Source organism: Lathamus discolor, chromosome 5 (assembly GCF_037157495.1).
Source record: "Lathamus discolor isolate bLatDis1 chromosome 5, bLatDis1.hap1, whole genome shotgun sequence".
NCBI lineage: Eukaryota > Metazoa > Chordata > Aves > Psittaciformes > Psittacidae > Lathamus > Lathamus discolor.
In genome coordinates this window covers 87,036,152-87,048,943 of record NC_088888.1, presented here as the reverse complement: position 1 = coordinate 87,048,943, position 12,792 = coordinate 87,036,152, and the positions used below count along the sequence as shown (strand labels likewise).

The 12,792-nt window shown below is 39.3% G+C and overlaps 1 protein-coding gene across 1 annotated transcript in view; it reads left to right on the top strand.

Moving 5' to 3' along the window:
• Nucleotides 1-12,792, top strand: part of LRRC1 (leucine rich repeat containing 1) — a 70,370-nt gene that overhangs the window by 46,447 nt on the left and 11,131 nt on the right. Inside the window, exons 5-10 of the mRNA XM_065681492.1 lie at nucleotides 972-1,028; nucleotides 2,629-2,692; nucleotides 3,453-3,527; nucleotides 5,279-5,423; nucleotides 7,459-7,577; nucleotides 8,581-8,664. Of these exons, the coding sequence (XP_065537564.1) occupies nucleotides 972-1,028; nucleotides 2,629-2,692; nucleotides 3,453-3,527; nucleotides 5,279-5,423; nucleotides 7,459-7,577; nucleotides 8,581-8,664 (544 nt within the window). The remainder of the gene's footprint in view (nucleotides 1-971; nucleotides 1,029-2,628; nucleotides 2,693-3,452; nucleotides 3,528-5,278; nucleotides 5,424-7,458; nucleotides 7,578-8,580; nucleotides 8,665-12,792) is intronic.

Genomic DNA, 12,792 nt, shown 5'->3' with positions numbered 1-12,792 from the left:
TGCTTGAAATAAGGATGTATTTTTCAGACATGTCCAAAGTCAATCTGTGAAAAATCATCTTTTCACTTTAAAAACTAATTCGTCAGTTTTAGTCAGGTTATGAGCTGTTTTTTTTACTGGGGCTAACTAACGATCCTGTAATTCAGTATGTTTGTATTGTCTGAAGTGAAAACAAATAGTTCAATTTTATGTGGTCTGAGTATGTGGTTGTTTTTTGTTTTGTTTTTTTTTCCTAAGGTGTACAAACAAAAACATTTTGGGTTTAGCCTTAACATGTGTTTCAAATTTAGGGGAATTTCTTTTTTAATCTAGATTTTATTTAAGCCCCAGCACACTGTTCCCCCTTCCCTGCAATGTTCTGTTGTAGGCAACTATGTATTTGCAGTCACCATATCTGATTTTTATTTTTCCCTGGGTCCCTGGAGGATTAGAGCAGATTATAGTGTTGGGATAATGTCTGACTCCTTGTGTCCCATTTAGCCATAAATAAGCCCTTGAAAAATCTGAATGTTGCTATGGTGATTTGAGTAAAAGCCTGGGATATGGAGTAAGTGAGCCGCTTAGAAGCGTAATGTCACTTACAGTAATGAGCACACCGTCATTAGAACAGTGATGGCTTTACCTGAGGCTCTGTAACTTTGGTAGCCCATGCCAGATTCTGAAAGCGAGTAAGTAAATGCAATTCATATTGAACATGCTCTATTCAGTAACTTGCAGCTATGGACCTTCTAACAAATGGAAACTTGTGTTTTTTCTGTTTACTTTCTAGCTTTAATGTGTTGAAGTATCGCAAAGAAACAAAATCTTCCAGTCTTTGTATGCTGCCTTTCACATGATGGTCTGGTTGAAAGAGAATCAGTTCACAGCAATTTTGTTTTAAACTGTGTAAACACACACTTTTCTTCTGAAAGTGTGGAATATAAAAAGTAAGATTGCATCAAAATGTGGTTTGTTCTTTTTCTCTTTTTTAGTCTTTATAACCTGGCCTCACTGGAACTTAGAGAAAATTTGCTGACATATTTACCTGAGTAAGTGAAATTTCATGTGTTTAATTGTATTAACATAAAATGTTCTTAGTCGTAAAATCTGATAACATATGAAAGTGAATGACAGCTAAGAAAAATATTCAGTGGGAATTAACAACTTGTAATGGATTTAACTAGGTGTCACTAAAACAAAGCTGTATTTCATACATTGAGTTGTACTTGGTTAGTAGCAGGAGCCTGCAGTCTGTGTCAGTTGGTTTTGCTCTATAAAAATACTCAGTAGAAAACACAGCAGCGCTAAATGTTTCTTCCTGCACACCTTGAACAAGCACATCAGCAGGGGGAATGGTAGTTTGAGTTGTTTTCATGCTGAAATTTCATAACTGTGAAAGTAGGGTAATAGGATCTGAGAGATTTCCACTCTAGACCTTCACAGCATTTAAATAAGATTTGTGTTCGGGGCTAAGTAACCAAAAGCTTCCAAAACCCAAGAGATCAAAGCCTTGGTGACAAACTAGGCCTGCTGATGTCTGAAGTCTGACTCCTTCCTCCATAATATTTAGGGAAGAAAGATACCTAGATATTTCTGTGAAGTTTGTATTATGGTAGAGGAATTGGTGGTCTTCTGTAAGGTTAATCAGATATCTTATACTTTAGGGATCCTTTTTGGCTGCCTGGAAGAAGCCTCTTCTTTATGTATTGAAGTATTTTCCTTCCGTTATGACCTGGCTGCTTCTTGCAATAGATTTGATGACTCTTATTGTGCTTGTTTGCGTAATATAGTAAATACTGTAATGGGTTTAACCTATTTTAATCAGAATCTTTTCCCCAGTTACCTTGGGGTCCTTTTTTTCTGTCAGTCTACCCAGTACCTTGGTTGCAGCTGTTATTATTTTAACACGGCACTTTAAATGTCAGTGGTCAGAAGATATGAATTGCTAGCTAGGTTTTGCAATGCAGTGTCAAAATAAAGCTATCATAAATCTTGACCATTTTATTGCTTCTGGAAAACTCTTGACTGTCAGTAATGTAGCTGGCGAGTCTTGGCTTTTGTGCTACTGTGGCTTTATGGAAGGTAAGCAAGAGCTCTACAGCAGACTGCTTTTAAAATAGAAGGATGGCCCTCTGTGTATGCTGATGTTCAAAGAACTTGTTTTGCATCCTTACGGGCTTTCCTCTGTTTGCATCCTCAAATCCAACCTGAAATACTTCAGAAACGGATAGATCATGTTGAAGAAATAAATGGTGGGTTTATTGACTCTTGAATCACACTGTTATATATGATCACGATAAGGAATTTTTATCCAGCTGTGGAACTGTAGATTTCCCTTAAATATAAATCTAACCAACTATACTAAACTCTGTGGCATTGTCCACCCTGAGGGACTGATGGTTAAAATAAAGAGTAGTTATTTGAATGCCTACACTAAGCTTTATGTTTAAAGGGCATACAGTTACACTGACAATCCAAATATTTTTTTCAGTAAGATATTACTGAAAATAGTCTATGCCCAGTAAAATAACTGTCTGTCTATAATACACCGTAATTTGAAATGCAAGTCTCAGTAAAATAAGCTCATTCAAATATATGGGGCTTCTGTTGGTTTAGACTGATGTGGTTTTGTTTCAACTTATCTTTCAGATCACTTGCCCAGCTGCAGCGACTAGAAGAACTTGATTTAGGAAACAATGAACTTTATCACTTGGTAAGAGAACGTGCCATTGAAAGTGCACATTGGTCTTGTTTTATGCATCATTTAGATTAAATATGCGTAAGATTTTCAAAATTGTAGAAGGAAAAATTTATGGAGGGAGCGGCTTTATACATACAGATGAATTTTGGCAGTGAGATGGTACTTCCCATACCTGCTTAGTATTGTTCAGTACAATATTACTTTACCCAACAGAGCTGCAGCTGATCTCTAGAAAATAAGAGCACTGCACAGACTTTTCCTACAGAAAGAAAAAGGAGCTGAATGGCACGAACTCTTGTCTGTATTTGCAGTTACAATGAATGCATGGGCTTCTGTAGGGAGCTGAACAGGCTGAGCACAGGTGAAAGCTCAATTATTTTCACAGTGGGAGTAAGAATCTTCCAGAAGGGGCTGAGGCAAACTGTTGAGGATCGCAGTGTCTCAATGTTGTGGCAGATAGATCTACCAAAAGATACTCATCATCTCCCTTAAGGTGACTCAATAAAATGTTGGATTTGCAGTAGATTAAGAGTGTGCACGTAATTTGTTAGTGCGTGTCAGGAAAAGTGTGATAGCTTGTTAAACTGTAGCAATTAATTTGTATGATGGAGTTCCCAAATGCTTACAGTCACCCTTGCTGCATTTAACCATGGTACCTCTAAGTAGTGCTTGGAGTAAGGATTGGGTTGCTCAAACTGTTAATTAAGGGGTGGTCATTTGGTATTACTGGAAGCTCCTATACTACTTAACATTATTACTTTCTATGTTATAGCCAGAAACAATTGGTGCACTTTTCAATCTTAAAGATCTCTGGTTGGATGGAAACCAATTAGCTGAAATACCTCAGGTAAAGATGAGCTCTACTGATGCTGTTTTGAAGACGCTTTTAAAACAAAACCTTTTTGTTCACTCCTACCGGGATGTGATTTAAAATCGAATAGTTTTCTCAGTTCACTTTGACTGGGTTTGGTTTTGGATGTGTAAGAGTTTTCTGAGTTCTTCTGCAAGGGATTGTACATGGTATCATATGTTGTCAGACATTTTCTTTTAAACATTTTGACAAAGGAGCTGTTCAGTTTAAAGGATGACACATCTGCCATTAGTACTCTCAGTTATCAGGGAGCCACTCATTGGCTGAGCTAACCCTCACCTTTTGTATCTCCCTGAATTGTAGTTTTGACAGTTTTGTGGATGAATCATTGGGGTTGTTTGTTTTTTGGGGTTTTTTTTTGGTTTTTTTTTTCCCTTCTTTTCAGTCACCTTCATCCATTCACATACAGTGTTTTGGAGAAGTACAATAACAGAACTGTTGCCATAAATAGAAATTTTGATCTCTGCAAGCAAATCCCCCATCTGACATCAGTCATGGGATGAGGGGCCTTAGCATTTAAAGCTTACAGTGCTCTAAATTCTCTTTCTTAAGAACTGTGATAAAGTTTTTCTTTAGAGCCAAAACCTGTTTTCCTCCATTCCTTGTGCAGTTTGCTTTTATTTGCTGTATTGATCTCATTGTCAACAGTGTTACCTGGAAATGAGCTACAGTTTAGTGGGCTTTGTTGGCTTTGTTGCTGTTGGCTTGGCCTAATAATTTTTTAAGTAGATGTAGTTAAACACTGATACTCGCTCATAAAAGGTTGAGTGTGACTTCAGCAGCTGTTTTTCTTGAAGCTGGCTGTTATTTTCTATTTTGTTTAATGTCCAAAAGATGAACTTGTAGGATAAAGGGTGTGTGTGTGTGTATGTTTAGTGGAAGATTCTCTTGAGAAGCAAACATTTCCAAAATAAAAGGACTGATCTTGTCAGTTAGGATCAAGGCTGTCCCTGTATGGAAACTTTATATATGTAAAAGTAAAGGTCACTTCTGCTCCAGCCATTCTGTTCTCTGGAATATGATTTGGATGACTAAAATGAGAACTATTCTGGAACGTGTATAGAGATGTCTGTATACACGGGGAATGGGAGTGTGCTCTGATGGCTAATAGGGACAAAGGCATTTCTCTGTCAGAATTTTAAGCTAATTGTTGGGTTACCATTGTAAAAAAATAAATAATCATTAATAATTGTAGATGATGGCAGTGTAATTTGACAGTTCAAATATGCTTGCTAGAGCAACACTCCCTATTCCTGTGTCTACATTTGTTGCAGTTGGGAGATCTGAAGATATGAAATCCCTAGATGTCATGGCATGTTGCTGTATCAGCCAGGAGAAACTAATCCTAATTTGCCTAGGGTTAATTGGGAGGGGCAGACTTTTAATTACATGGAGGTTGATAATCTCTAGTTCTGAAAAAACAACTTTGCAGTCTTTACTTGAGGAAAACTCCAGTTTTGGCTGGTGCTTGCCTGGGTGTGCTTAGCATACCTTTCATGGCTACTGAAGCCAGTCTTAATAGTTAGAATAAGAAACTGTGTCTGGATCACTTGTTTTGTCATATGTAAATTGTAGTTATTTACTTTATTCTGCATTTTAAGGTCATGCAAAGAATGGCCAATTCAGAGAATTGTTTTTCTTTCTGGAATTTCATTGCCGTGGTACATTTTTCAAATCGCTTTGTTACATGTTTGGGCCTGACTTAAATTTTTTTCCTTGTATCACAGGAAGTAGGAAACCTGAAAAACCTGCTTTGTCTGGACGTTTCTGAAAATAAATTGGAATGCCTTCCTGAAGAAATTAGTGGTCTGACTTCTTTAACAGACTTGCTTGTTTCTCAAAATTTACTTCAGGTCTTACCTGATGGCATTGGTAAGTACAAGGTGCAAGCTATCACACAGAACCATTTAATCCGCTCTAAATTGGAAGTAATTTGTTTTCAAGTCTTTTGAAGTCCTTTTGTGCAAAAGACGAGCTTGCCTCAGCATTTCGTCCTTCTTTCTTTTACCTTTCTTTTTTCTTTGTTTTTTGCTTAGTAGGAAATGTGTAGCTCTATTAATTTCACATTTTAATTGTCTGCATGATGACTACCTTGTAATCCTTTTTTGGTCTTTACTTGGTACCTACCTGAGCAAAATGAAAGTTATTATGTCCTCTTTGTTCCTACCGTGTCCATGTCACCGTCGTAACATTGTAAAATTCTAGCTTGTAACATGCTGTAGGTCTTGATAAGACTGACTGACAGTATCATTACAAAAAAAAAAATGTGCCCTTTTTAGTGGGGATGTGTAATTATGTTCAGTTGCACGTGATTAATCCTATACTGAACCCAGTGGAAGGCTGTTCCAGCTTCAACCCGTTACACCTCACCCTTGAGGGGGTATCCAAACTACAACCTTGTACTGTCTGATCCCTTAAAACTGGTTTAATAACTGAAGAGTGTTTTCTGAAGCATTACCAGAGTCTTTTTTAAGGTAAATGTTAACCCTGTGGTAGCTGTGACAAGTAGTCAGCAAGAGATTGTTTCTCATCAACTTTTTCTGGAGAGTTTTATGTTGCAGGAGTCTGCCTCCTTCAAGGAGGACTTGTGAATGTGGTTTAACTGGGAATGTGGAAAAGAATAGACAAACATTTGCCTTCCCTCCGTATGCTATATAAGCCTAAGAAAAGCAAAATATTTTTCTGGAAGTTAAACCTGGGGGAGTGGGGTGACTACTATGGGTCCTACAGTTGGCTAGTGTGTGTTTGGTAGAGAGTGGTAGCAGCCCTCTCTGATGATCTGAGCTGGCCAGTACAGTTGTACATCAGAAATTGAGTTATATTTATCTCCTGAAAGGCTGCAGTATGATTTTACAGGTGTGGCCTAATGGGTGCTGGGTAGATGGGATATAGTAACTTCCATTGATCTGCTGCCCAGCTCTCATAATGTGGTCCAGCCAGTGTTTCCTTATTTCTGGTGAGAGCTCACTACTAGTTCATATTCAGCCTGGTGCCCAGCATAGTCCCCAAGCCCTTTCCGGTAGGGCTATTGTGCACCTTATCCTTCCCCAGCCTGTATGCAGTGCACAGATCTATTCTGCCCAGGTGCAGAACTGTGCTTCTTGCTGAACCTCAGGTTTCTGTTTAGGTTGCTGTCTTTCTGTGTATCAGCTGTCTCTTCATGATTTGGCATCAGCAAATTTGATTTGCCAGCCTATTAGGCTATTTTGTGCCATGTAGGGATGGGCAGGGAGATGTCAGCAGCTGGTGATGTCACTTGAATTCTATTCGGTCTCTCCTTGGGGCAGCTGTGCTTTGCACTGAAGACCAAAAAAGAGGTACAAAGGAGCAGAACAATGCAGGCTTTCTGCTCTGAAACAGTATTTTGTCCTTCCTGGGAGAAGGCCTTCAAAGAAGTTTGATTTCTAGTCCAGAAAATAAACTTGGGTTTCATGTCTGACTAACTGGGTTCTGTATTAGGACAAGGAGACCTTGGTCCTGTTTGGATTTGGGCTGTCACTTTGGTTCCATTTGGCTGCTTTTGGATGAGTAGATGTAGGTGCTCTCTGAATACTTCTTTATTAATAAACATTGTATAATTGATAATGATAACTTTCGCCTCTTTATAGGCCTTTGGGTAGATACCTCCTTGAAATTTGCATGGGCTATCATTCAGATTGCCACTTTTACAATTCAATATGCTTAAATATTGGATAGGAATATTAATATTAAATATTAATTCAGTGATACTAGAAAACTGCAGAAATATTTCAAGCACCAAGTGAAGCAGTGCTTGATTAGCTTTTTTTTTTAACCTGAAAAAAATTATGTTAGAGGATTTCTAAAAGCTTTGCCACAGTAAAATTCTCTGCAATTCAGGCAGGTATCAGAGGTTACTAAACTAAACAAATGTATTCTTTCTCTCCAGGAAAACTGAGGAGGCTCTCCATTCTGAAGGTTGATCAGAACAAACTTATTCAACTAACAGATTCAATTGGAGAATGCGAAAGCCTTACTGAACTGGTTCTAACAGAAAACCAGCTGCAGGTAAGCATGATCATGGCTGCTCAAATTGCTGGCAGTAATAAGGCTTGCTGCTAAGTGCTGAATCACTTAGCTTGTCAGATTAGTTACCCTTGCTACTGCTAAGTAGCAAGTTTCCTATAAATGCATCTTATTTCTTACCTGTTAAATGAATGCTGAAGATCAAGTTGTACGTAGTAACAATCTGTCCTTCCAAAGGCTTAAGCAATTACATATTCACTCTTGAATCTTTCATGGCCAGTAAGGGAATGGAAGCATGTGGAATGCAGGTATCACTTACTCTGTTGTGTTTTTAATGCTGAGTTTGCGCTGTATGGTGGTGGTGCCAGTTTTTGCTGTGCGTTATCTGGATCAGACTTGCTGGAACTGAATAGAAGCCCCAAACACTGCAGAGCTGCTGTTCTACTGTTCCTTGCTCTGCTGATCTCCAACCAGGTATTCAATATGATACGTGGTCAACTAAAGTAAAATCTCAGACTTCCTTCGTTTAGGTGTTTCCTCCCATTATTTTGAAACTGCTTTCACATGACATTTACACTTGGAGAGCAGAACTGTTTATAAAGGTCTAGGTTTGAGCATTTCTTAGGTTAGGTTGATGCTTGGTTGAATTAGGAGTTTAAGCCTGTTGGAAGGATGCCTCGCTGGAGGTCAATTCATAGCACCTAAGTTAGAAGCTTGCCTATCAATTAGCTATTTAGGGATCCTAAAGTTAGATAATACGGGCATTCTGCATACATACTTCTGTACACAGCTATTACACATCCATCATCTCACTGCAGAGATAAATAACTCATCAGTGAATTGGTATTAGAAACTGATGTTCCTTGGACATTTCTTCTGCAAGATAAACCCTTGGATATCCTTTAGAAGGCCTGGTAATAACAAGGGTTAACAACATTCCAGTTTTGAAAATGGATTGCTCTATTCATTTTAAATGAGAAAAGTTTTCTTCTGACTCTGAATTTGTAAATTCTGTTTGGACATTTTTTTGGTTTTCTTTGCACAGTCATTGCCGAAGAGCATCGGAAAACTAAAGAAGCTGAACAATTTGAATGCCGATAGAAACAAATTAACATCTTTACCCAAAGAGGTAAGTTTTTTGTTCTGTTAACTCTCACAGATGTGATTATACAAACAGAAAACTCATGTTTTCAAATGCCTACTGGATGTAACAGGCAGCTTGGATCCACTATGTATTCCTTCCAGACTGATCACAACCACAAACTTGTCCATTAGATCTGAACAGCATAAATCTTACCAGCAGCTGTGGTGATTTGGTGGCTTGGAGGTGCAAGATGTCCTTCCTGTTGAACAAGAAGGCTTGGATCTAATTAGTTTGTAACTACTAATTCCCAGTGTGGGTGTCAGGTCCAGCACTATTTGAAGACTCTGGGAGTTGTGGTAGGGTGAATGCATTTAAACACCAATATGCCTCTTCTGCATGTAGTATAAAAATATTGCCCCACTTCACTCTTGTGAGTAAACGGAAGGTTTCATGTTCTGAAAAATTATTCAGAGACTGTTTTGACAGTCTCTTTGGGTTTGGAGATGTCTGGACTACTTTCTTTTTTAAATACGAGGGCCTGACATGACCACTGATGCCTCAGATCTTACAGCTGTGATCTCTAGGACTTCTTGTCTATCTTAGCAATATATGGAACGAAAGGAGGCTATAATTCCTGTTGCGAAACTAAATATAATGAAAGCCTTACAAGTTTAATTCAGCAGTAAATCACAGAATGGTTTGGGTTGGAAGGAATGTTGAAGATCATAGGGGAAGCAGCATCCTGTGATTGGACTGCAAGATGGTTCTGATTGCTCTACTATTTCTCTGTAACTTTTGTCCAAGTAGTTCTGCCTCTTAATTTTCCTATCTATTTCTAACATGTGGCTTTGAGGTCCACCTTTCTCAGTCACTTCAAGAGCAGGGAGGGTACGTACTCAGATGGCAGCCAGTAGATGGGAATTGAGGAAAGCATCAGCTCTGGCTAGTGATTACACACCTCTGCTCAGGCCCACTTACTTCGTGAACTTGGACAGCTTAAGAAGGAGGTGTGAGGGGGAGGCAAAGTGGCTGGGAACCACGGGATAAGGGAGAGATGTTAGTCTCTCAGGGGCAGAGGATGCTGCTGTGGTATGAGCAGCAACAATTCCAATGACCCAACTCTGACCTGTATCAGGTTGGTCACCTAATCAGGGCTCCATGATAGCCTGTATTGCTCCTTTTACAGATTGGCATGTAAAAATACATTTAATAAGATTGGGGGAGTGAAGAGAAGATGTAAATAGTGCAGCTACTCTAGTAGAACAGTGTCTCCTCTGCAGAGCTGCTGCTGGTTCTGCGCAGGAAATTGCAGAGGGTGTACCCAGATGTGTTGCATAAATGCTAGCAAGAGGCAGGACCTTGGGGAAACCGTGTTTCTGGGTTGGGATGTGATGACAATTTTGATCTTGTGCTCATTCAGCAGAAAACTTATCATGTCTTTACAAAGAGCTTAATTTAATACATTACATAGGTGTCCTAAACTATCTGTACTTGAGACTCATACAATTTTGTGTCTTCTAAGACACTTCTGAGCAGAATCACTCTGAGCTTATTATAACATGTAAGGTTTTACTGATACTCTTTGTTTCCAGATTGGCCATTAATAGCTTATGTAGTGTATAAGCACTTTTTCTAAGTTAATGCTGTTCACAGAATTGAGGTGGTGCGTGAAGGTGAGCAGTGTGGCTTGGAAGGAGCAGGGTCAGGAGCAGGTGAGAGGAGAAGCCTTGGCTTCAGAAGCAGGTAAAGCAGGGTGAACATGGAGTGTATATGTTTTGGGGGATTAACAGGGTCAACGGCTTGGTGCTGATCAGTAAAGCAATTCATGCTTACAAAAACCTGGAGACTTGGAACTGGAAATGGGTTTCAGAGATGGAAAGCATTCCCCAGTTGGTGAAGGCACTGGGGATATCCGAGGGGGAAGTGAAGAACAAGAACGGGCGTGGACAACATTTGTGCACATGAGAGAGAGAGAAAGAGGAGGGAACACCTGCACAAGGGGTGGGATAAAGTCAGGGATGAGTCTGTATTTGGAGAAGTAGGATGATGAGGAAATGGAAGGGTGGGATCTGGAATGAGGTGAGCTGAGAGTTGTAGAGAGTCCAGGAAATAAAGATGGGAGAGAGCGGTGCCCAGGGAGTTTGGCAGAGAAATAGAGGAAGCAGATCTTGGCATCCACTTCTTTGGAATAGGCTTTTTTTTTTTTTCCCTGTAAATGTCTCCACACCTGCGTATCTTTTTCATTAGAGCAAACATTTGAGATGACGTTTAACGTAAGATTTCCAGGATGATTCATTAAATTCTGTTTTGCTCTGTGGATTTTTTGAATTCTTTTGGCTTTTAGTGTTAAAGGAAGTCAGGCCCCCTCTAACTGAAGGGTCATTTCCACCCTCTAGATCGGTGGATTTGAATTCCAAGATGGTAATGGTAACAAATGGAAAGCATATACAACTGATGGAATGGTTTGTCTCAAAAATACTGTTAACATGCATGTATTGCAGAAGCTACTGTCTAGCTAATGAGACTTTTCAGTTTCATTTTTTCAAGTTTCAGTTTCAATTCCGTGTGCTTAGGCTGTGCAATAAACCACTTTTGCCTTGAAGTCTTTAGATTGCCTTCTAACAATGCTGAAATGCTAGTTTCAAAAACAGAAAGAAAACTATTGCTCTCTGCTCATCTTTCATCTGTTCCTGGAGCAGCATTTTCTTTGTGTAGTATTTTTCTTAACCATTAGCTTTTTGAAGTGAACATAAACATTTCTGTAGTACAAGTTTTCTGGTTGAAATTCAGAGGAATTCAGTGAAGAGTCACATTTCATAGTTCTAGAAGACAAATACTCTGCGTAAACAGCACAGCTATAATGAGTACTGTTTGCTGTTACGCAAAGCATCCACAGGAGCAGCTCTGGAGATTCTGATAATGGTGAAGACCCCAATTCTGAGTTTCCCTTTGGATGGCTGGGAGGAACAATTTGGTGTCTCGACAAAATGTCATTTTCCTTCTCATCATTACTGACTTGGAGAAAAGAATAATACAAAATGCATTGGTATAGAGCACTGAAGGAAAACTGAAAAATGTGCCACTGTTCTTCTGTCTGGAGGGCTCTGCTTGACAGTGAGAAAGCAGCCATCTTTTCCATTTGTTTTCATCTCAAACTGACTAATTAATATTTAAAGCCAGGCACAAGCTTCTGACAGCAGTAATTTTCAACACACCTGTCTGCTGTGTGTTGCTTAGGGTGTCTCCTGAGATAGTATGGCAGAGATAGGGGTCTCAAACCTGCAGACATCAATTAGGACTTGTAGACTCGTTCCCCCTTCACAGACAGGGGCAGATGCAGGAGTATGCAATGCAGATATTCTTGCTTGGTATCTTCACCCTCTTTTTCCTCTTTTTCTTCCTTCTTTCTCTTGTTGTTTCTTTGCCTTGCAGAGTGGTAGAATAGCTGCGCATTTGTGGTCTTCATCCTTACATGGGGGTGTGGGACAGGCCTTTGCTGGTTTCTGTTAGAGAGGAACAAAGACACAAAGTCTGGTAATGCGTATAGAAAAAATGGGACTCTCACCAGGGAGAAGAGTAGCTGTATCCAGCATATCTACCTGCTGGTGTCTCTCCTTCCCTCCAGAATTATTCCTGTAGCAAGGAGAGCTTTATAGATAGGATGGCAGAAATTATCTTCCTGCTTTAGTATAACCTGATGGATAATCTATGAGGTCTAGCTTTTTTGTGGTGGTGCGGGGTCTGTTTGGTGGCTTGGATTTTTCTTTTTATTTGATTTTTGTTGTTGGTGGGGTTTTTTTGTTTTGTTTTGTTGTGGTGGGTGTGGGTTTTTTTTTTTGTTTGGGTTTTTTGTTTGTTTGGGTTTTTGTTTGTTTTGATTGTTTTCTTTTGTTAGCAGTTTACTAGGATTGGACTTTGGGTCAACCTGTCAAGCCATTGCATTGCTGGGGTGTTTCAGTGCATACTGGCAGAAACGGTATCTGCCTTCTCATGTTTAATTTCTTGATTTAGGATTATTGAGGAGTTTGTGTGCAAATACGCCTTCAAAGTTTCTTGGTTCAAAGGTTCTTCTGTATCTGGTGTGATATATAAGGTAACACATGGAACAGCAGAATGTATGACCAAGACCTGCGTCACTTACAGATTTCATCTTCAGAATCTCACACCTCAGTC